General features: G+C 47.6%; 1 protein-coding gene across 1 annotated transcript in view; it reads right to left on the bottom strand.

Moving 5' to 3' along the window:
* LOC8050532 (protein MMS22-like) overlaps window positions 1–24,318 on the bottom strand; it is a 116,404-nt gene that overhangs the window by 77,885 nt on the left and 14,201 nt on the right. Inside the window, exons 8-12 of the mRNA XM_029995613.4 lie at window positions 23,583–23,693; window positions 22,536–22,611; window positions 22,348–22,466; window positions 19,212–19,268; window positions 10,133–10,243 (exon numbers count right to left, since the gene is read on the bottom strand). Coding sequence (XP_029851473.3) covers window positions 10,133–10,243; window positions 19,212–19,268; window positions 22,348–22,466; window positions 22,536–22,611; window positions 23,583–23,693 — 474 coding nt within the window. The remainder of the gene's footprint in view (window positions 1–10,132; window positions 10,244–19,211; window positions 19,269–22,347; window positions 22,467–22,535; window positions 22,612–23,582; window positions 23,694–24,318) is intronic.

Genomic DNA, 24,318 nt, shown 5'->3' with positions numbered 1-24,318 from the left:
AAGAATGGTGGACTTGTACAACAATCTTACATCACCTGCAAAAGATGTCTTTACGAGTTTTAGACTTTAAAAACATAGTGGTAGCAAAAATGACATAGCACATCTGCATTTCAATGTTGTCTTTGTACTTTCATTATTGCAGTGTTTGCATTGCTTGTTTCATTTTTAATGTATTATGGTGTACCACCGGTAAGGCATTTAGCTATTGGTGAACATGTTCAACTCCACGATAAATAAATAAATAAATAAACGGCCAGCTTGCACAGCCCAGGGAAGTTGCATTTGCTCATTTCTTTCCAGAATGTTAGAGGATCTTGGTCTTCACTGCAGGTAGGCTCTCGAAGGTGCCACTGATATTCCTCCATGTTACCCCTTGCACAGGAGTGCTTTCTTGCAGATGCTGTTGCCAGCCTTTCGGTGTTGTCCCAGATACTGCCAGCGCGTTCCTTATGGACCAGATATTGAAGCATTGGCACAGTCACTCGACACTTTTGGTGGATCCTTGCAGATGCTGTTGCCAGCCTTTCAGTGTTGTCCCAGATACTGCCAGCGCATTCCTTATGGACCAGATATTGAAGCATTGGTACAGTCACTCGACACTTTTGGTGGAGAGCCTTGCAGCTCAGTTCTCGCAAGCTCCAAGAGTCTCATTTCTTGGAAGGCTTCAGCGCAAAACATGCTCTTAAACTTCGAGTTACCGCCACACTCCCTGCCGGTGCTGCAGCCGCTTCTGTTCCTCTCGGTGCCGAGAAACATGGCAGCACTTGAAGCATCTATATCGTCGGCGGCCACAACCACGGCAGTAGCGAAATATGGCCGTCCACGCCAGTCCAACACAGACAAATTAGGGGAGCGGAAAAGGAACATTAATGTTTTCGCATTCACAACTCGTAAGAATTGCTTAGGTGTCCTCGGAATTTTTTGCTCGTTGGGCATGCTTTTCATCGGGCTTTTTAGCAAACTTCGAGGTGTCGTCATCTGCTGCAATGCAGGTTTTCAGGACCACCTGTGTTCCATAAAGGAATGAGATCACCAATGATGATGCCGAATATTTTGGACACTCAGATCTTTGGTCGCCGATGCGATTGGCTCAAGGGCTTTGACAAGCCCAGCCCCCGTTTTCCACTCCTGTGGTGTCGGGTTGGGCACCATCATTTCAGAAGTGGCAAGCTCGAGACAGACGGCTTCTTGAAGCTGCGAAAGACGGGAGAGTGTGTGACATTCACTGTTATATCTGGTTTCCACGTCCTGGACGAGTTTTGACGGGGGAGCTTCACGCTGCAAGTCCTGCAGTCTTGCTGTAGCTTCGGCACTGTGTTTGTAGTAGCCGACAATTGCGCGGCATTTGTTTAGAATGGTAGGTACTCCTGCAGTCTCTTCCTTGGCACCCTTTATGGCCAGTAGCAATGTATGACCCATGCAGTGCATTGGGATACAAGGAAAGCTTGTTAGAACTCCACAAAAGTTTTCCGCAATGTCCGTCGCAACATAGATGGGTACCCTCAGCAGTGGCAGCTCCCAGTCGTCCATCAAAGTCTGCAGATGCTTCAGGATATTGGAGGCAGTGTGGCTTTCAGTCACAAGCTGGTTTGCAAGAGCATAAGCTCTCACCTCGAAGCCAAAAGTCAGGCAGTGGCAGGTGAAGCTGGTGTAGCACTCCTTGGCTCTCGAGGTCCACATGTCGCTTGTAAACAAGATTGATTGTGCGCCTTCTTCGATGTCTGCGCACATTTGCTCCTTCACAGCCTTAGCGGTGTCCAAGCACAACTCGAGGACGATTGTTTTGGAAAATGTAGTGAGGCTAGGAATCTTGTAGAGTGGGTCCATGTGATGCATTAGCTCTCTGAATCCTCAGCTTTCAACACTGTTGTACAATTGAAGGTAAAAAGCCAGCATCCGGGCAATCCCGGTGATTATTTCCGTTCTCCGACGCTGCGTCGACTCCTTTCCGGGCTTCAATGCACTTTGATGAACGGCAGCAAGTCACGTGCTGTCCTTGCTTGCTTTCCACTTTCTGTTAAAAACAACCTGTACCACAATCAATGTTTGTTCTTCAGGTGGTTTGCCAATGGCGTCGTCGTGCTCGACGGGGTTTGAAGTTTCGTATCGCATCTCTTGCACGTCACTTCTTGGTGCGAGTTCATTACAAAATGCTTCCAGATCCGACTTTTCACCCACTCAGTCATGTCGCTTCCAATGGAGGCCAGAAAGCTGGCTGACTGCATTTCCCGATAGAGAAGACAAGCACGAAATAGGAACTGCAGCCTTGGTTTGAGGACACCTTGCAAATACGGCATCGGTTACGCTTGTGCGGAGTCAAGCGCACGGAAATTTGCAAAGCAGAAGAGCGTCGGTACTCTTCACACTCCCGAGCTGGCACCACTCATATTTCTGCACCTTCTCCAGCCTGCGAAACATTAGGGAAACCAGTAGACTATCTGGCCTACGGGTGGCGCCACCGCCAACACTGCCGTGGTTTATGGAACTTGTTTGCAATGCGAAATGCGAGGAAGAGGCGAAAGCGTCCTCCCGTTATCCTCTTTGCCACACACCAACTCAAGCATGCATGTGATGTGTGCACCATTAAATTGCACACGCTCTCCATGACCTCCTCCCCAGTTTCAGTTGCTCCCTCTGTTTACAGCCGTTCCTTTCCCATTTTGTTCAGTTTCAACGTATCGGGTTTGTTCAGGTTCAGGCGTAAAAACAATGACGACGGTCCTTCCACAGCGTGGTCAGCCCGATTTTCCTACTGGATCGTACGGTCGCCGATCTCCGTGAAGCGCGCCGAGCATGTTTTGCACCGACGCTTGGATTTGAAGCGAAGGGGTTTTTACTTGTGAAGAAAATAAAGCACGGTGCTGCATCGTTTGCTCCAGCATCCCAACAATTCATTTGACTGTGTCACGCTCGTGATTAAACTTGCGATTACAAGGTTTGTGGCATTCATTATTTATCCCGTGCACTAGATCATTGGTTCTCAAATGAAGGTCTGCGAAAGCATTCTAGGGGTCCGCAAAGCCCTGCCTCACCTGTCGAGTCCGGCAATAAAAGTTGTCTTTTTTTCAGATCTAGAAAGAAACGTTACAATTTTCGGGCGAGTTTTCTCGGGTGTATGTCAATGAGAGAAGTCTTCTTCACACTATCCCTTAGTCTTATCCATTTATTAGATCATTAACGTAATTGACCTATGACTTTCCCTTCCCCTCAACATGCACGAGGTCTTCAGTCATCTCCGCCGATCCACAAGGGGTCCATGAACCATTGATGGTCCAGAACCACTGCACTAGTTTATAGTGGAACGGTCGAACCAAAATTTGTTTCTCGCACGTCCTGTCTAACCTCATTACCCGCTAAAAACACGAGAAAAAAACTGGATTTTTGTTGGTCATCTTTGTGTTTATCGCCGACTGCGCATCTCACGCCAATTACACAGAATATTCGAGAGACCGAATGCTAGGAATTCAGATTTCGAGAACTTGCTATTCAAATCGCATTCGTATATTTGAGCATTCGCACACCCCTACTTAAAACCATTGTTCTAGGTCAGTGGTTCTCAAATGGGGGTCTGCACACCCTTTGGGATCCCTGAAGACCTTCTTAGGGTCCCCGAAGCCCTTGACCGTTAACCCTCTCATGGTCACTGACGTACCTGTACGTCAGTGCGGGAGCGTCCCGCATGGTTGCTGACGTACCGGTACGTCCGCGACTGCTCATTCAGAAATTCGCGCCTTTGCTTGAACGGGTGCGATGGATGGATGGATGAATACGGCTGAGCCCTTTGGATCGGGTGGTAGCTTACGCCACCTAGCCATTTTGTTTTACCATTTAAGCTTAGAATATTTAAATGTGAAATCTATATTCACTTCGCAGTGCAAAGAAAGTGAGGCTATGAAACCCCCTTGCCATCAGTGAATAAGAAAATACCTAGTTTTCTCTCGATTTCTGCCACCATTCACTTAATCTTTGCTTGGTAATCTCTACAGTCTTGAAATCCACTCTCCCTTCGCTGTCTCTAAAACCCAATGACTTTATTAAATCTATGTTGTCTTCGGTAAGCATAGGGTGAAGCCCTTTACAGTAGAGTATCAAGTGCTCAGCCGTCTCGTCCTCCTCTCCACAAGCAGTGCACACTGTATCCATTTCCTGGTACTTCACTCTGTATGTTCTGGTTCGCAGAACACCCGTCCTCGCCTCAAACAGCAATGATATTCCCCTAGAATTGTCATAAATGCTTTCTTTGGCAATAACTGTTTTGTTTAATCTATAGCTTTCCAGAGCCGTCTTTGTCTGCATTCCCTCTAGCTACCAATCACTTTCTGTGGCCTTAACTTTCTTAACTGAGACTTGCTCTTCCGTATCTTCGCTATAGCCCAAAAACTTTCCTCTTAATTCCCTAGTGCGCTGTTTCCACTTTGTGTCGACACTCCTCATGTATAAATAGCTGAAAACCTTTCGTGCCCATTGCTCCCCATCCATTTGCCTCAACCTATCCTCAAATTCTATCTTGCTCACCGCTTCCCTGCTCTCAAATGAAGCCCATCCCCTGTCTCCTTGTACTCCCTGGTTTGACGTTTTGCAATGTGCCCCCAAAGCCAGCCAACCTACTTTGCGCTGTTTTATTTCTAGTCTCGCATGCACTTCGGATTTCATGCATAGCACTGCGTTTCCAAAAGTCAAGCCAGGCACCATGACCCCTTTCCAAATCTCTCTCACCACCTCATACCTGTTGTAATTCCAAAGTGCTCTATTTTTCATTACAGCTGTATTTCTGTTGCCCTTACCTATTATATACTTTTCATGCTCTCAGATATTCTGCACCATCACATATCCATACTCCTAGATACTTGTATTTACTAGCTCTCTCAACTGTAATATTCTGTATCTTCAGCCTCTCCACTTCATCCTCGTTAAAAATCATGACTGCTGATTTTTCGCTACTGAATTTTAAACCTAATTCCTCTCCTTCCCTACCACAGATGCTCATTAATTCCTGCAACTTTGTCCTGTTGTTAGCCATTAGTATGATATCATCCGCATACATCAATCCTGGTAAAGATTGCTGAATTTTTTGGCCTAGCTTACTGTAAGAAAGGTCGAATCCAAGTCCACTCTTCTCTAATCTATCCTCCAATCCTCTCAGATACAACATAAACAGCAAAGGCGATAACGGGCACCCCTGCCTAAGGCCTCGTCTTATCTCTATTTTCCCTGTCGCCTTTCCTTCCCACGTTATAATCACCTTGTTATCTTTGTAAATGTTCCTTAATAGTGCTGTTAGTCCTTCATCTAGGTTTAAGGGGTGATGTGGGGCTTTAGAGTAATTTTTTTATTTATAAAGGAATACTTATCATATTATACACTGGTATAACACATCTCACACCTATTCCAAATATGCAATCAGATATTGAATATCTTTACTAGAACCCGAGTTATGGGAGATTGGCCTAATTTGATTAGGTCATTTGTTACGGGTCGTTAGAGAAAAAGTATTCGTAAATTATCAAAATTTTTAATGCAACTGTATTCACAAGGGTGTAATTTGTGCAGTGATGCTATTTTAGATCTTAACTGAGAGGGTTATGTCACTAAAAAACGATTGCAATTATAGTGTAAAAGAGATGCTTTCTCATTATTTAAGAAAGTAATTAATTGGATAGAACTTTTAAACTGGAAGACTATAAAAATAGCATCACCGCACAGCTCCTTTCTTCGCAATTAAAATGGCACCAAATTCGTTAATATTGTCCAAGACAAACTTCAGAAAACGCCTGTAAGGCATCGGTACTTGGGAAAAAAGTGTGAAGAGAGCAAAAAGCCCTTGAAGTATGTGTATTCCTACTGAATGTTCATAGAAAATTAAGACCTTATATTTTTCTTTCATACTTAAAAATTAGTTAGAGCAATAATACTTTGCACAGAGCTGGGTGGGTATGTCTACATTCCAGAAAAGCCATTTTCTCAAAAGTGAATTTTCTCCAACTTTTTACTATTTAAAGACCAGCCTCCCCCCTTAAGTTCTCCATTATGTCCCACAGGTTCCTTTGGTTCACATTGTCATAGGCACCCTCGACATCCAGAAATGCCAGCCAGAGCTGTCTGTTTTCTTTTTGCGCTATTTCTATACACTGTGTTAGAGAAAATAAATTGTCCTCCAACCTTCTTTGTTTCCGAAACCCGTTCTGTAACTCGCCCAGTATGTCCTCGCAATCTACCCATTCCTCCAGTCTATTCTTTATAATCTGCATTACCAACCTGTAAATAACCGGTGTCACGGTTATGGGACGATAATTCCTAATATCAGACTTATCTCCCTTTCCCTTATATATCATACTCATCCTACTAAGCCTCCATTCATCTGGAATATTTCCTTTTGTTATCATGGTACTCACTACCTCCCTTAGTTTTGCCTTAGATTTAGGACCCAAATTCTTCACCAGCTTGATAGGGATACCATCTGTGCCTGTCGACGTGCCACTAGGGACTCTTCGTTCCGCCTTTTCCCATTCTCTTTGTCCAAAATCTGCGATGTCACAAACTGGACTGATACTTCCTTCGGTTCTCCTATCTTCCACATGCACCCGTTCCCGGAATTTCTCCTCCATCACTGCTCCTATTGTATCGCATCATCTCCATCTAATTGATCTCCCTGATGCGACAGTATGAACCTCTGTCTAGCTTGCGTCGTTTCACCGAGTGAGTTCAAGTGCTCCCAAAACTTCTTGGCAGCGTTTCTATCTTTCTTACTTATATTACTCATCCATTCCTCACCCTTTCTCTGAATTTTCGCATTGATCAAACTGGATGCCTCTCGGCGACATGTTATAAAATTGTCCCATTTTCTTTTTACTCCCGTTTCGGACTCCCCACTACGCTTGGAATACCTGTGTTCTCTAGAGGCTTCCTGACGTTTTTGTATCGCTTGCTTCACTTCTTTGTCCCACCAGCTTTTTGATCTATGTCCTTGCTTCCCCTTTCGTTTACTCTGAACTTTGTCTAGTTCTAGAGCAAAAAGCCTAGTTAGGCTCTCATAGGTCCAATCTGTATACCGTTGCACTGAAACTGCTGCCTCTATTCTTTCAACAACTATTTCCAACTCTTTGTCGCTGCAGAAAGTTTGCTCTGAATTATGTTGTCTAGTTTCAGCATTTACTTCTCTGGCAAAATTCAGCTTAATACGTTTGTGATCACTATCAAGACTTTTGGAACCTTCTTCATCTATTTTCATTACTTGTAACTTACCATATATTTTGTGTGACATGAGTATGTAATCTATAGTTGATGTAGATTGCCAGTTTCCCAAGTTATGTGCCCGTCACACTTCTGACTGGTATTACATAAAACTAAGTCATGTTTTGCGTTCGCGGGGACGTGCTGACATCTGGTGGGTTTGTAGGGAACTACGACTGCATAACTCCGGTTGTGTTTGTTTTGGTGCAGTTTTTTAAATTGCAAAACTGGACGCTCTGTGCAAGTGATACTTTTGAGATGGCCGCCCGTGCCGGCTGCTCGGGGGTAGTGTAGCGAAGATTGGAGCGATGGCTCTTCGGGTTCAGACTTTGAACCGTTCTCAGACTCTGAGTTGGATGACAGCTCAACATCCCATCAACAACTGGAAACCAGCTCGGTTTGAAGTCCGGAGTCTGACACACAGCCGCACCGTCTGCTAGACCGTCTCAGAAGCGGGCGCGTCGAAGTTTTAGTCTTTTTTGTTTCATTCTGCCTCCAGCGAGTGTGCCTCAGATGTTTTTAAGCGTGTGTACTATTTATTTTAGGTCTTATTTTTTTTTTTATGCGACAATAGACTAGTGTATACTCTCTGCTATCGCATCGAGTAAAAAAACCCGACCACGGGGGCGCGTCTTTGGACAAAAAATGTGACCATGAAAGGGTTAATGAAACTAAGCAATAAAAATTTTTTTTATCGAACCTGGCTGTCCCACAAAGATAAATAAACCAAACCTAAATGTGCTGAGTAAGTAGGGTTGTTTAAAGTTGATTTGCGGGCATTTAGTTTTTTTTTCATTTGCCTTTTAGACATTATAATTGATACGTTCCACCCCTTCCCGCTAGACTGGGTCCCCCTTGAATTCCGCCCAGTCAAGAGGAGTTTTCGAAACTTCACTGGTTGAGAACCACTGTTCTATTCGCGACTCCAGCAAAACGGACGCCACCAAGCGGATAAACCGGGAGCCAGCCGGTCCAGGTCGCTCCGCGCCCCTCCGCATCTCTGGTGGCTTTCGCGGACACGTGTTGTCGGCGCGGTGGCGAACAATGTAATTTCACGAAGGTTCGAAAATGTCTTAAGTTTGCCTGAGTGTTCATTAGTGTGGCGAAGCCTCAGCAGATTGCTTCCTTCCATCACGTGTTTTTGATTTCTTTGATGGGGAGGAATCGCGGAAAAACGTTTTGATTTCTTGTCTGTCTCAAATCACATTCAAAGTGACGACTACTTGGTAACTGATAAGGGGTTTCTTTATAAGGACGTAGAACAGTGGGAGGACGACAGACGAGGCATTTCACTGGAGGGAACACCAATGCTGCAGTCAAGTGAATGGGAAGGTTCGATAGCTGCTTCTCTTGAGTTTGGTTGTGTTCGATTAGCTTCAAGTTTGAGCCACCCACGGCGGTCGGTGCGTTGGCTATTCATCTTGGCTGCTTTTTACCGAAAAACCTTCTGGACCGCTCTGAAGGATTTGAGCTGATTTCGCAATTATTTGATTCAGGAAAGCCTGCTCGCTGCAAATGAAGAATGAGGGAAATTATCTGTTTTCAAAAGGTGGGGGACGAGTCTCGCAACGTTAGAAGCTGTCACGGCATTATGATTTATCGCGCCTCCATTATTTATATTATACCCCCGTCGAATTAAGCCAACAGCAATATACGTCTACATTGCTCAGGTTGACCGGCCACAAAAATACTCATTTTTTCCTTTCAGGATTCGAAGTCAAGTTCAGTGCAGAGAGGTTCTGCGTGAATCTCCAATGAAGACTCTCTTCAGTTTGTCCGCATTCGTCTCCGTGCTACCGGCTAGAACCATTTGGTTAAGTTTAACTTAGTATCTCTCTGTCTGTCAAATATACTTTTATTCAGCAGTTCACTTAATAGCTAATTAACTAAGGTCATATTTCAAACCGAAGAATATACTAATATCGCTTTAGTGGGACGTAGTACGTAATATAATACATAACCCGCTCGTCAAAATGACTTCTCGATTGTTACTAAAACCTGAATTGAAATACGAGTATCAGCTGCTCAGTGGGGTGCCGGCGGGTTAGCATGATCCTTGGCTCAAGAAGCGCTTGCTTAATTTTCGTAATTTTCCTGCAGCCTGAGTTGTTGACCGAGCAGACAACTGAAGCTGTTACTTAAACGCGGATACGCACAAAAGCCCGATTTCGCGGACAGGTAAGTCGCATGGTCGAGGCATATGAGTTAGCTGAACATTACTGCCGGTGGGAGAATTCTGCAGTCATTGCCGCTTTTCTTAGATGAGCAAAACTGATTAGTATATCACCGTCTCTCCAGAGCCCATAGTTTCGGTTTCGAACGAAATCTCCGAAACGAAAGTTTGACATGAAAAGAACAGAAAACACACTTGGAAAACAAATCTAGGTTCTGCAAGTTTATGTGCACCGGCTACACTGAACAGTCTCAGTTCAAATACCTATAAAATTGTTCATTAAACAAAAGAAAATCTGTTAAATTGAACGCGCCACCTGTTCAGGCGGCCCGGCCGAGCCGACGCGACCTGGACTCAGCCGCCATGTTTGTTTGGTGGTGGCGCCCCCTATAGGTCGCTGGAGTCGCGAATAGTCCGTTGCAACTCAAGAACTAAGGGCGAGGGTAAGACGCGCCGGGGAGCAGGAAGCAGAGGGAACGCTGGAGAAGAGAAGGGGAAACCCCTTCTCTCTTTAGCGTTTCGTCTGCTTCCTCCTCCTTGGCCCGACTCACTTTTGCCCTTCGTTCTTGAGTTGCAACAGTCTAAGGTAATCCTTGCTTTGCTTTTCAGCTGGTCTTTGGAGGGTTGCCTGACGTAGCAAGTGCAAGAGGCACCGCCAGTGAACGAGGAACCAAGCCCCTCACATTAAGGGGCTGTAAAATGGCTACAAGAGGTGCAACCAAGGCCCACCAGGTTCTTCAAGAAGAACTCCAAGAGTGGCAGCAGCAGCTCCAGGCTCGGCTCCCACAGTCTGTGCAGCGTGATGCAGCATTTGAGAATGGTCCTCATGTCCGATTCTCCCTGAAATCGGGCAAGGGTACAACTGAGTCATTTCACGCCCAAACATACCTTACCGCAAACCTGATAACATGGAATGCGTTTTTGGCAAGGTGAAAATGTAGACGTCTAAGCGAGATGCAAAAGCGTTAGAACTGAGAGAACAGTATATAGTGTCGCTGCCTCGGCGGGGCCTCTTTGCGGATGGCGTATCACTCCCATCAGCTGGAGTAAGTGATCATGTGGCCACAACGAAAACCAATGGCGTTCTCGCCGAGAGCCACAGTACAGGTCTTGGTACATAATGATGGCATCGAGATTTATTGACTAATGAACACAGTTTATGTACTATGACAGTTTTTTCATGTATGACCAAAGTACTGCTACAAATTCTTTTCTTTATTAAAATTCCACTTGCTTCATTTTAGGATTGCCAAAATCTATCCTCAAGTTTCCTCCATCTAAACTCAAACATAAAAGCTTGTGACTTCTTAAGAAGCTGCAGGCTTCTTGAGAAGCTTTAGATTTCTTTAGAGAAGCTTCAGACTTTCTGAGTGATGCAAAGTGATCCTCAATTCTTGAGAGCCTTCAACTTTTTCATACTTTAAGAATTGTCATATTTAACCTAGTTCTATGTTTCTACATGCATGTCTACCTGAAAATTAGTCACGTGCAAATATTAAATTTCTAGTTTCAAGTGAACTCCATGCGAATAATGGTTTTGGCAGAATATTCTCAAATTGAATATTGCCGCGCCCAGGGCTGAGAAAGCAACGCTCGGTCATGGACCTCCAGAAAGTTCTCGTTTATTCATGTACCGCTTGTAACTTCTATCATTTATTCCTGCTTTTGTTTTCTAAAAAGTGCGTGTTCATTCTCGCCCCGATCACGCGACGCTCGAGCCGCTTTCGCCGAATCTTCGAGATAGCGACGCACTCTAGATAAGAGGCCGCCCGCGACCTTGTCGAGTCAGTTTCGCCCCAGCGTTCGACTCTGCTGACACGCCGACTTCGACGCCCGCGACGCTCTGCTTTCTTCTGTTTCCTTCTTTATTTTTGGCACAAGTTCGCCACATTAAACGTTTATTTATTTCTGTTTATTTCTTGTTTATTCGTCACCACCCGTGACATTCTGGTGGAGGTGCGGGGTAATCACATGTCCGTACGGCGCAGCCCTCCAAGTTCCCGCAGTACAAGTCCAAACCCCAGCTCCGGAGGACCCGACGAAGACCAGATCGAGACCCGGTTAAGTCGCCGCATCCGAGGTCTACCCCCGGAACACGGACTTCTGCCACCCACGACCAAGCCGAAGACGACGATGGCCAACCAGGCGCAGACCCCGGCCGCTTCTGCCGTTGTGTACCTGCCGATCGCACCCAGGACTCCAACGCCTTTCCACGGAGACGTCCACGAGGACGTTGAAGACTGGCTGCAACACTACGAACGTGTAGCCCGCCACAACGGATGGACGACTGAACAATGCCTCCACAATCTCTACTTCGCGCTTGAAGGAACTGCGAGGCATTGGTTTGAAAACCACGAAGCGTCCTTCACTACGTGGGAGTCCTGCGCCGCGGAGTTGAAGCGAACGTTCCTCAACCACCACCGTCGGCAGCGAGCGGAGGACCTTCTCCAAACAAGGGTGCAGGGCCCCAACGAAAGCGTGACCAGCTTCGTAGAGGATGTCATGCGCCTATGTTCCCGAGCCGATCCGGAGGCAGCCGATGAGAAGAAGCTTCGCGTCCTCATGCGTGGCGTGAAGGCTGAAATTTTTGGGGGCCTTGTCCGCCATCCCCCGACAACCGTCGACGGTTTTGTGGCTGAAGCCACTAACATCGAGCGAGCGCTGTCGGCCCGAGCAAGCCATTACCATCGACTTGCCGGCGTGCCTGCTCCTCGAACCGCCGCATCTTGCCGACTAGACCTGAACGCCACCGGTGTCGACGGCCTTCGGGAAATCGTCCGCGACATCGTACGGGAGGAGCTCCGCAAGCTGCTGCCTGCTGCCAACCAGCCGGCTGAGCTGTCGATCGCCGAAGTGGTGCGCGAAGAAGTCCAGCGGGCAATTCAACCGGAGGCTCCTGCCTGCGTAGCACCACCCGAAGAGCCCGCCCTGACCTACGCCGCAGTGGCCCGACGGCCACCGCCTCCTCGCCGCACCTATGTCACGCCGCCCCGACGTCAGTCTCCTGCGCCGCAGCACGACCGACGCCACGACGACCAGGTCCAGTACGCCTGCCCGGAGCCTCGCGCACCCCGCAAGACCGACCTGTGGCGAACGCCCGACCGACGCCCTCTGTGCTTCCATTGCGGGGAGGTGGACCACACCTACCGCCGATGCCCATACCGACGACTCGGGCTACGCGGGTTCCACCCGAACGACCCGCGCCCCCGTCATGGTGAACGCCCTATCGAGATCGACGAGTACCTGCGACGACCTCAGTCCCCCGAGCCTGCGTCCCGCCGAGAGTTCCGGTCGCCGTCACCGGGACGTCCAGCTTCGCCGATGCACCGACCGCGACGTGAAAGCCTGTCCCCCCTCGCTCCTCGCCGGGGAAACTAGGCGCGGCAACCCCTGGAGGTGGAGTTGCCGAAGACGACCGACGCCAAGATCCTCCACGAACGTCGGGGGGCCCCCACTCGAACGCTACCAAAGACCAAAAAGACGCCGCTGCAGTGGTGTCCAATAACCTAAACGTCGTCATCGACGGCCACGACGCATCTGCACTCGTGGACACCGGAGCAGACTACTCAGTCTTGAGTGGGAGGCTCTCTCGCCGCCTTCGAAAAGTCATGACGCCGTGGGATGGACCACAAATAAGAACCGCCGGAGGACACCTGATTACACCAGTCGGGAGATGCACCGCTCGCGTCGAGATTCACGGCGAAACATGCCCTGTGAAGTTCGTCGTTTTGCAAGACTGTTCGAGGGACGTCATTCTCGGAATGGACTTCCTGTGTGAATACGGCGCCATCATCGACCTTGCGGAGAACAAGCTGACGCTTCGGAAGCCTGCCCCATCGGTGGAAAATACCAAACCGACGTTAGCTGCAGTGCGAGTCCTCGCCAGCCACGTAAACCTGCCGCCGCTGTCGAGTGTCTTTGTGCCCGTCGGGACCGAAGGAGCCACCTGCGGTGTAGCACTGCTGGAAGGAAGCGTCCAACTTCTCCTCGGACGAGGGATTGGCATTGCAAGAGGCGTAACCGAGCTCCAGGACGGGCGTACAGTAGCCCTTGTCACCAATTTCCGGCAAGAGTCGCAGCACCTTACAAAGGGTACAACTGTGGGCTACGTCGAGGAAATTGAAGACTCAGCCGCGATCGCCGTGATCTCAGAAGACGCCTCTCCGACGCAGAAGAAGACAATCACGTCCTCAGAGCTCGACATCGACCCATCCCTCCCAGCCCCACAACGACGACAACTTCGTGACCTTCTCGCCGAGTTCAGTGAGTGCTTCTCCACGTCGTCGAAAGTGCGCCAAACGACGGTTGCGAAACATCGGATAATTACTGATGACGACGCACTCCCTGTGCATCGGCCGCCGTACAGGGTCTCCGTGAAAGAAAGGGAAGCCATCCAGCAGCAGGTACAAGAAATGCTTGACGACGACATTATCCAGCCCTCCAGGAGTCCGTGGGCTTCACCGGTAGTCCTGGTGAAAAAGAAAGACGGGACTCTTCGGTTCTGCGTGGACTATCGCCGACTGAACGCCGTAACAAAAAAGGACGTCTACCCACTGCCACGCATCGACGACACCCTGGACCGACTACGCCACGCCCGATACTTTTCGTCGATGGACTTGAAGAGCGGGTACTGGCAGATTGAGGTCGACGAACGAGATCGTGAGAAGACGGCCTTCGTCACGCCGGACGGACTGTATGAGTTTAAAGTAATGCCGTTCGGGCTGTGCACAGCGCCGGCAACCTTCCAGCGCGTTATGGACACCGTCCTTGCCGGCTTGAAATGGCAAAGCTGTCTCGTCTACCTCGACGATGTTGTGGTCTTCGCAAGCGAATTCGACGAGCACCTGAGACGACTGCGAGCCGTGCTACAGGCCTTCAAAGCTGCTGGGCTGACCCTCAAGCCTTCCAAGTGTCGGTTCGCCTATGGTGAGCTCAAATTCTTGGGCCACGTCGTGAGTGCTCAGGGTGTAAGCCCTGATCCCGCCAAGACGTCCGCTGTCGCCGAGTTCCCGAAGCCATCCGACAAGAAGACCGTTCGAAGATTCCTTGGGCTGTGCGCCTATTACAGACGTTTCGTTCGTGACTTTGCGCAAATTTCTGCACCGCTGACGCATCTGACGAAAGACGACGTGCAGTTCCAGTGGGGAGAGGAGCAAGAGCAAGCGTTCGACGAACTCAAGCGAAGGCTCCAGTCGCCCCCTATCCTCGGACATTTTGACCAGTCGGCGGAGACTGAAATCCACACGGACGCCAGCAATACCGGTCTCGGTGCGGTACTCGTTCAGCGACAAGGAGGAGCAGAGAGAGTAATCGCTTACGCAAGCCGGGCGCTGTCTAAGGCAGAACAAAATTATTCAACGACCGACAAAGAATGTCTTGCTGTCGTCTGGGCGATAACCAAGTTCCGCCCGTACTTGTACGGGATCCCGTTTCGCGTGGTCACAGACCACCACGCCCTCTGCTGGCTCGCAAACCTCAAGGATCCGTCCGGACGCCTCGCCCGCTGGAGCCTTCGACTGCAGGAATTCGACGTAACCATCGTGCATAAGTCCGGCCGCAAGCATAATGACGCTGACTGTTTGTCTAGGGCTCCAGTCGAACCTTCAATCTCCGGCGTGGACGACGATGACGACGCCCGTTTTCTAGGCGCAGTTGACGCTACCGACATGAGGGCACTGCAACGCGACGACGCGGAACTTAGCTCCCTGATCGACAGCCTCGAAGGTCGAGGAGGCTCTGTCCCACGGGTCTTTTCTCGGGACCTACCGAGCTTTGTCCTGCGGCGAGGCGTGCTCTTCAGAAAGAATTTCGGAACCAGCGAAACCCCCTGGCTACTGGTTGTCCCCGCCAGCCTCCGAGAAGAAATTTTTCAAGCGTGCCACGACGACCCAACGGCCGGACATCTCGGCTACAGCAGGACCCTTGCCCGGATTCGTGACAAGTACTACTGGCCAAAGCTTCCGAAGACCGTCCATCTCTACACACGATCGTGCCATGAGTGCCAGCGACGCAAGAAACCACCGTCAAAGCCAGCAGGTCTCCTTCAGCCGATTACCCCGCCAACCAAGCCCTTCCAGCAAATTGGAATGGATTTGCTGGGTCCTTTTCCACCGTCGACGATGGGGAACCGCTGGATAATCGTCGCCACCGATTATCTTACTCGTTACGCCGAGACGAAAGCCCTTCCTTCGGGGACTGCTGTCGAAGTCGCCAAGTTCTTCATCGAGTCCATCGTCCTCCGCCATGGCGCCCCCGAAGTACTGATCACAGACCGAGGGTCATCGTTTATGGCACAGTTGACCCAAGAGATCCTGCGTCTAAGCCACACGGAACACCGTCGAACAACGGCATACCATCCGCAGACCAACGGGTTGACGGAGCGGCTCAACAAAACAATCGCCGACATGGTCTCTATGTACGTCGACGTGGAGCACAAGACCTGGGACGTAGTGCTGCCCTACGTCACGTTCGCCTACAACACAGCAGTGCAAGAGACCACAGGAGTGACGCCCTTCCAGCTGGTGTATGGCCGGGCGGTGACGACTATGCTAGACTCTATGTTGCCGCACGAGTCAGTCAACGACGGGAGCGATGACGCCCAGGTGGTTGCTCAACGGGCAGAAGAGGTCCGCCAGCTAGTCAGACTACGAATTCAAGACCAGCAACATGTCGACGCTCGCCGGTATAATCTTCGTCGCCGCGACGTCCACTTTCAGCCCGGAGACAGAGTTTGGGTGTGGACGCCGATTCGTCGTCGCGGTCTCAGCGAAAAACTCCTGAAGCGCTACTTTGGGCCCTACAAGATCATCCGACGCCTCGGCGATCTGAACTACGAAGTTCTACCCGACGGAACGCGCCCATCTGCAAGACGTCAGCCGCGACCCGAGGTGGTGCATGTCGTCCGGCTGAAGCCGTATTACGAACGATAGGACTCTCCACTCTCGTCGACGAGTGAACTGTGAACTATGAACTCCGGCTAGCAATTCTGCTGTCCTTTTGTTTTTTGTTTTTCGTTTTTGTGCTGCATCGGGACGATGCACTTTTAAAGGGGGGGATAATGCCGCGCCCAGGGCTGAGAAAGCAACGCTCGGTCATGGACCTCCAGAAAGTTCTCGTTTATTCATGTACCGCTTGTAACTTCTATCATTTATTCCTGCTTTTGTTTTCTAAAAAGTGCGTGTTCATTCTCGCCCCGATCACGCGACGCTCGAGCCGCTTTCGCCGAATCTTCGAGATAGCGACGCACTCTAGATAAGAGGCCGCCCGCGACCTTGTCGAGTCAGTTTCGCCCCAGCGTTCGACTCTGCTGACACGCCGACTTCGACGCCCGCGACGCTCTGCTTTCTTCTGTTTCCTTCTTTATTTTTGGCACAAGTTCGCCACATTAAACGTTTATTTATTTCTGTTTATTTCTTGTTTATTCGTCACCACCCGTGACAATATCAAATAGTTTTTCCAAGCCTTTCACTACAGTTGTGTCATGCTTAAGCGAAAACCCAGCTTCCATTTGTTCATTTATAAGCTGGTATTAATCCGCCAGCAACTTTATTTAGGAACTATAACCTCAGAAAGTCTGATGCCTTGGGATGGCAAGTAAACGACAGATTTGACATGGAATTAGACCTATAGAGATGCCCAGCTATACCTAATTGAGTGGATTTACAAATCTTGCTATATGCAAATAGTACTTCTTCAATGAATTTGAAAGAAAAAAAAGAAAATCACAAATGATGAATGCAAGTTGTCAGGGTATCTCTGCCTAACATATACTCTCGCGAAACAGCCACAATTTAATTTTTAAACTTTTGCTGCAATGTAGATATCAACGATCACAAAGTTTCTGTTTCTTTTTGAATACACCAAGCACACATGTGTGCCATCCCACTTTGAAAGTGTGCTTTTCTCCCAAGCACACAATTCAATATTGATACTTTTCCACGTGTTGATCGCAGCGGGTTACCACGTTGAGTGCACTTCTTACAAAGCACAGTTTCACTGCGGAGAAGCAACGCCTGCAGAGCTCGCTTCCAAGGCTGTTGCTTCTCTTATGAAGTGCACTTGTGCTCAACAAAGCTAACACGCCGCGATCAACACTTCGAAAAATATGAATACTGCAGTGCATCTCGAAGCGAATATCAAATAGTATATTATTTGAAACTACTATTCAAACTTTCGAATTGTATTTGCACAACACTACAGAATAGCAATCTCTCATGCCTGGCAGTCAATTTTCTTCTTTTTCTTAAATTTCAAACTGCTGCGCACATTTTCCCCAGTCTGCATTGTTTCCTCTTAAAACAGTCATATAAGAAGTATTAAGACGAAACAATAAAAATGTGCAAAATCTAGAAGTCACATTTAAAAACAAGCATTTATTTATTTCAAGGCTAGTAGAAGCCCTAAAACATTAGAAGCTCCCAAAGTCGTATCAGCACCCAGGTCGCCTCAACTGTCCAATGGAAGCGCAGTGGTTCCTTCCTAGTAGTGGACACTCCTCCGTTGTTCGACATGTCACACGACGCGAGAGTGAGATACAGAAATATTTATGTAAAAAAAAACAGTTAGCAATACACTATTAAAGGATGATAAATTATAAAGTGGAGAAATAAAAGCTAGATAACCATGATTGTAAGGAAAATCGAGAGGAGAAAAACCGAAGTGCCGAAGCGAACCACGCGAGCAGGCGAGCAGCGGGACGATGAGGCCTACTAGATAGCTGGGGCCGTGAGTACGGAAAACTATTAGTAGAGAGAGATTTGTGCAGAATATACGTGAAACACGCTCTTTTTCAATAATAAAAATGCAGACGCATTGATTTTAGATATCTGTACGATCCTTTATTTCTATTCACTTCTCCAGTGTAGACCGCTGCTGACGAGAGTAGGCCTTTAGCCGCCGTAAAGGAGTTGTGAGAACTCAGGTTCACGAAAAGGACCTTCACGCTAAATGCCATTTGATTTGCCGTATGGCACTGCCTAAATGACATTTACACTAAAGGTCCTTTGGCGTAAAGGTCCTTTTAGGTGCTCGTCTGACAGGGATATAAGCCCACTACAAGTGATTTGCAAATAATGGTAGCTAAAAATTAAAGACAGTTCCAATTCTCTGTAACACAAAATTACAACACAGCTCTTAAGGAGGAGAAGGGGAGGCTATGCTCTCCTCCCCTTCCATACCTTGCCCACCTCCTCCCTGCTAAATTAAGCGGGGAAATTTTACGAAAATGCTCCCACTACTTTGGCAGAAAATTTGCCCTGCTAAATTTATCAAATATTTTCCCGCTAAATTTGCCGAAAAAACTTCCCACTAAATTTACCGGAAAAATTTCCCACTATATTTAGTGAGAAAATTTCCCCGCTACACTTAGCGGGGAAACAAGAAAATATCTGTGAAAATTCCCCGGTAAATTTAGCGGGGAAAAAAATTTAGCAGGGAACTTCGGCAAAAGTTTTTCCCGCTAAATTTAATGTGGCAATTTTCCCATAACACAATGCACAGTTTAGCTTGGTTGCATTATTCCCATAATGCAACATGCGCAGTTATGTTGACAGCGATGCCACTCAACCTGGAAACGGGCGCCTAAGAGCTGCACTCCAAAAGTGGAGGTTACCTAATACAAAAAAACGAGGGTCATGAAGTAACCACGGGACAATTTCTAATGTTCTAGCTTAAAAATCAGTTGCTGATCGAGCAGACCACGACAATTATTTTCAAAATTCATGACAAAACCATATGGAAGAATGACCATCAAGGGCTCAATGATGCAGTGAGAATATGCAACCTAGCAATCATGAAGCAGTAGACTTACATGGTTCGTTGTTGCTGACTGCACAAACTTCTTGGCCATGACATAATTGCTTTTGCCCTAAAAAAGAATTAAGAAACAGTAAAATATGACAACAAGTTATGAGTAACTGGTTTTGACCAAAAAAATGACAAATTGCTTTTTAATGTTGGTAGTTTGTTAATAGAAGTGGACCGACAACTACATGCCTGTATTTCTGGCATACATCACAATGTTACATATATGTATAGGCGTAGACTACGGGGGGGGGCTTTAGTGCTTGTGCTTCCCCCCCTGGCGAGATCCCGGGGGGGGTAGAGCTGCCCCCGGGCCATGATCCTTATTGAGACGCTGTTTACGTGCCATGTAACGAGCTTCTAGTAGTGGTATGTAAACAAAATAACACACAGCGACGGACTCATGGCGATATACATACGCTGTAAAATGTACCCCCTAAAATAAACTACTGATAATTGCCGGTGTAAAAAAAATTGTGCAAACCCCCCCGGGAAAATGGAGTCTATGCTGCTGCATATATGCATTCATTAAAGCAACTAGTTAAATGTTAATTCAGCTTTCAAGCAAAAAGTGACAGTGCAGGATTAAGTATAAGTTAGGTATATAAGTACCAATTAAACGAAAAACATTGGGCATCTGCCTAAATTTGCAGAAAACTACCATGACCTCTGATATAGTACCAAGTGTTTAGAGGAAAAAAATAGTTTTTCTCACCGCAAAAAAGAATAATGCATGCCCAAATGCTCAGTCTACGCAAATGTAGCGGAAGGGGTTGGAACCAGGTGCCGCAGAACTTATCATTAATGTAATTGAAAAGTTTAGAGCGATTTTCTTAAAGTTTCAATGATAAAATGAGACCTGTTCCCAGCATCTGACATCATTTATCTCCACCCATTCGCAGGCTTTGTTGGCCACCATTTTCTCTTCAAAAATCGCTGGTAACTTTTTACTCAGATAACAGTAAATTCTGAAACTTCGGCATTTAGTCCCAACTGCTACAGGCGCCTTTTGGAGGAGACTGAGCATTCATTGATGCATAGTTTATATTCCAGGTGAGAAAAACATGGCTCTCTGTTCTCCCAAACGCCCGGCACACTGACCTACATAGACAAAGGCTAAAATTCAAATTGTTTTTCCATTCTATGCGTAAACAGAGGCTAAACAGGTAACCATAGAGCATGGCACAAATTTTGCTAACTCGGCAATGCTGCCGATGCATTTAGAAATCAATACATTGCCTAAAAGAAAGTTGAGCTGGAGGGGGGGATGGGTCAGAAATGGCTGTTGAATGGGACCATCACAGCAAGGCAGCAAAGTACAGACAAGGCTGGCAGGACACATGGCGTCACAGTCCATAGATTACCCAGTCTGGAACCTTTTCATCGTGCTATGGAAATCTTTACCCCAGGGAAAGAAATTGAAGCACCAGAGGCGTGCTGCTGTGACATTCCCGTCTGATGATTCCTCACAGTTAGCCGTCTGTGTGTGTGTGTTGAACAGAGCGGATTCTCTCCTAAACTGTGAGGTGCGCCTCACAGTCCGTCATCGATGTGCGCGTGGGCGTGTGTGCGCGTGTGACAGGGAGAGAGGTGGCAAGAGGGAAGAAGAGCGAAGCAAGCAAGGAAGGGCCCTTCGGGAGTGGTGAGGAATGCAGATGTACCCCTTTAAAACTGCTGGGCATCTACTTTCCGATGGGTGAAATGGACCAAACTGCTAAACGTCTACCCTCCGATGGGGGAGATGGACAAGCCGGAAGAAGGCAACAAAAAGGAAAGAAAGCCCAGCGGGGAGCTCTCTTTCGGGCGGCGGACATAAAGGGTGGGAGGCGAGGTGTGGCCGGTGGGAAGCGGAACGAAGGGAGTCGGTGAGGCTGCGGGGTAACATCATCGAGAGTTTCGACGTTCCTGGACTCGGCGCAACTTCAGCACAACCACCGAGACGTCCAAGTTCCCATCAAGACTCCACCCAAGCAGAGTCATCCAAGTGTGTGAGTGTTCGCCTTTGGAACTCCTTATCGCGTAGTAGCGTAGAACTCGGCCGGAACATTCCTAATTTTTTTGCGAGTGTGAGCCACTGTATGCCGTAAATATTTCGCTACCTATATAAAGTTGCAATTTTTTGTTATCGACAGTCTTGGGTGCCTCACTCCAGCGACAGAGCCCGTGACAATTTAGTGACCAAGACAAAGATTTTAGGGTCGTCACACTGCCAACATTAGGAGTTAGCCAATTAGATTGCTCAGAGAACCTGATGGATGGACGTGGATTCTGAGAAGCCACCGTGAAGGAAGTCGCTGCATGTGCCTACTCTTTCATAAAACCCCGCGGACCGATAAAAAAGATGAACGACTGGTTTTAGATCTACCGTGGAGTGGGCTACCTTTCGGTGTGCAATCAAGAAAAGTTGAAAAAATGCCATTTTTAGATTATGTGTCTTTGTGAAACTTGTTATTGTGGTGAGGGGCAATAAACTAAAGATGACTGTACTTCCCAGTGAGCAATGTTTGCTTATTTCTTGCCACAGCTAACTAGATGCAGTCACGGCAAGGTCATCCTTGATCCGAACACATTTATTAGGAGTAAGCTATCTTTCGGTGTTTAAAAGAAAATAGCAAATCAAACCGAAATTAGGGGCGGGTTACTTTTCAGGCGTGGGGTACCTTTCGGGGGTGGGGCATCTCAAGGGATATTAAGGTAGGGGTCGTAGTATTTCGGAAACATTGGAACACCACGTGAAGGGTGCAACATCTGCTTTAAAAAACTATTAAAATTTTTCTCCTTCTCCCTTTCATTTCTTTTTTTTAAATTTTAGATGGATCGCCATTTTTTGAGGTGACAAAATTCACTGGGGTGGAAACCGGCAATATTCCTAGACAGGTAGGCGGTTTATCAAAAAAAAAACATGCTAAAGACACTGACGGGTGACAATGACGGGGAGGAGTTTCAGTTGTCCTGTGTCCGGTGCGAGCTTTGTACCTTCGACAACGCTTCAGCCATCTTGCGCACCTTGCGCGCACGCGCAGCCAAGGCAGGGCAGAAGGCACAGAGTGCATGGATGCAGACAGGCAGTAAGCGTTCGAAAGACGCTTTTCGCCGTTCTTATTTTGTCGGCGACTGTTTCACGCCAAGAGGTGCATGCCCACCTTTTTCCACATGCACCCGCCGTCGACCTCGGCAACGCTGGTCAGAAGCCAGAGGCAGAACGCGGGGGTGCAGGCGTCGCCGCCGGTTGCACAGGCGAGCGAGGAGAGGTTGAATTTTCCTGCGGGGAAGCCGAGAGTCAGACACAGCCCTTGCTTGCCCACCGACAGAAGAGAGCAAAGTCCCTCACCCACATCTCCCCCCGGCTCCGTAGGGCTGCCACGGCACAGGGCTTCCAGTACCAAGTTGAGGTATGCCCAAAATGGCTGCAGAGATTGATCCAGAGCGAGAGAGGCACGCAACGTTGTACTACAATCGACAAACGAAAACTCCCTTGTTTTTCTTACGAACGAGCGTCTCAACTTTGGGCAACACCCCACTTCTCTCGAATTTCTCGCGATGAAAGATTTGAGAGGCTTACAAAGCCCGGCACTGATAATGTGCAAACAAAAGAGAAAGGCAGCCAACTCGCAGTCATGCATGGATGCTTCGCTCAGCTACCTATGCCCAAACTATATTTAAAGTGGAGAAACATTTTCCTCAAGGGCAGGGACTACAGAAAACAAATTTGGGTGCTCGAGGAACATTGCATTCCAGGGAACCCAGCTTGAGCGCGATCCAAGCTGCATTCCCTGCTCTGGAGTATATAAGCAAGCCAGAATGTTGTCCGAAATTTCTAAAAGAAAAAGCTATTTCACTCCCATCCTACTGAACAAAACATACATTTGGAAACTTTGCTTGAGAAAAAAAGTAACCCAAAATAAGCCTACCGTAGGATACCGCCCATCCACCCATTTTACATTAAGTGCCCAAATACAAATTTCTAAGATCTGAGAAAATATGTACAGTACACTTATATGTAAAATTGACGACCGAACAAGCGCCCATTCCCCATTTTTTCGCGATTATCTCTGAATTTTGAGTGGGCGCTTGCCTAGCATTTTACGGTATATAAAGAGGATTCAAAGCTCACACACTAAGTCTACGTAAAAAAATAAAATTTGATGCAGAGAGGCAGCAACAAGTAGCCCTCCCTTAAAATGGCGTCTGGTGTCTCTGCTATAGATGTGCAATTCGATCAATGCAGTATGACTGCTAATTTGGGGTCCTTAACGTTCACCAGATACTAGAAGAAATTGCATGTCCACATATGTAGGATGCACGTCCAGATAAAAAAAAACGGGAGCAGGGAATAATCCTGCTCCCGCAAGGCGAGCCTGAGGTTTGGGTGGCCCACCTCTTCTCCATGGTGCTCCTGTCTCCGGTGGATGACGTCCATGACCATTTCCCAGAGGTGCCGCACACAGTCACAGCAGAACGCCCGCCTCTCACTTGCTGCCACAGAGCTCTGGCAAGATGCGGAAAAAATGGAAACCATAGCGCAACATTGGCTCTTTGGGGAGCTATCCTAATCCCAGGACTGTAAACACACCAAGTATTAAAGATTGAGAAAAGAGTGAAAAAAAAAACAAGTTGAGAAAAAAAGAACAAGTATCTAATGCAAGAGAGGAGGATATCAAAACTGTTCAGTAAGTAGACATATGCAAATGGTAAATTCAGAGTTTCAAGCTAATTCGAAGCAAATTCAAAGCAAATACCGGTTTTGGCCTAACATATACTTTCTAAGCAAACCCTATTGAGTATCCATCTATGGGGCTCACTAGGATTTTTCAAATGTTCTGACATACCCATCAAAGATGTTTGATGTGTTTGAGATGTCCATCAAAGTTTTCTAAAGACCCTGACATACCCCTTAAGAATTCCTAAAGGGTGCAAGAGACCCGTCATAACTTTTAGAGAGGCCTGTGTGGTCTGTCGCAATCACTGCAAGTATATCTGCTTGAAGTTCAAGCTGATATATTGACAAGTATGTATCAACACGTTCAACTCTTAACCGTCATTCTGACCCAATCCTATCCATGAAACCACACCACTCATCAAAATCGTTTCAACAGGGTTGTAGTAGAGATCAC

Source organism: Ixodes scapularis, unplaced genomic scaffold (genome assembly GCF_016920785.2).
Source record: "Ixodes scapularis isolate PalLabHiFi unplaced genomic scaffold, ASM1692078v2 PGA_scaffold2__306_contigs__length_199485367, whole genome shotgun sequence".
In the NCBI taxonomy this organism is placed as follows: Eukaryota; Metazoa; Arthropoda; class Arachnida; order Ixodida; family Ixodidae; genus Ixodes; species Ixodes scapularis.
Note: the sequence above shows the minus strand (reverse complement) of the source record. Positions and strands in the feature narration are given on the sequence as shown.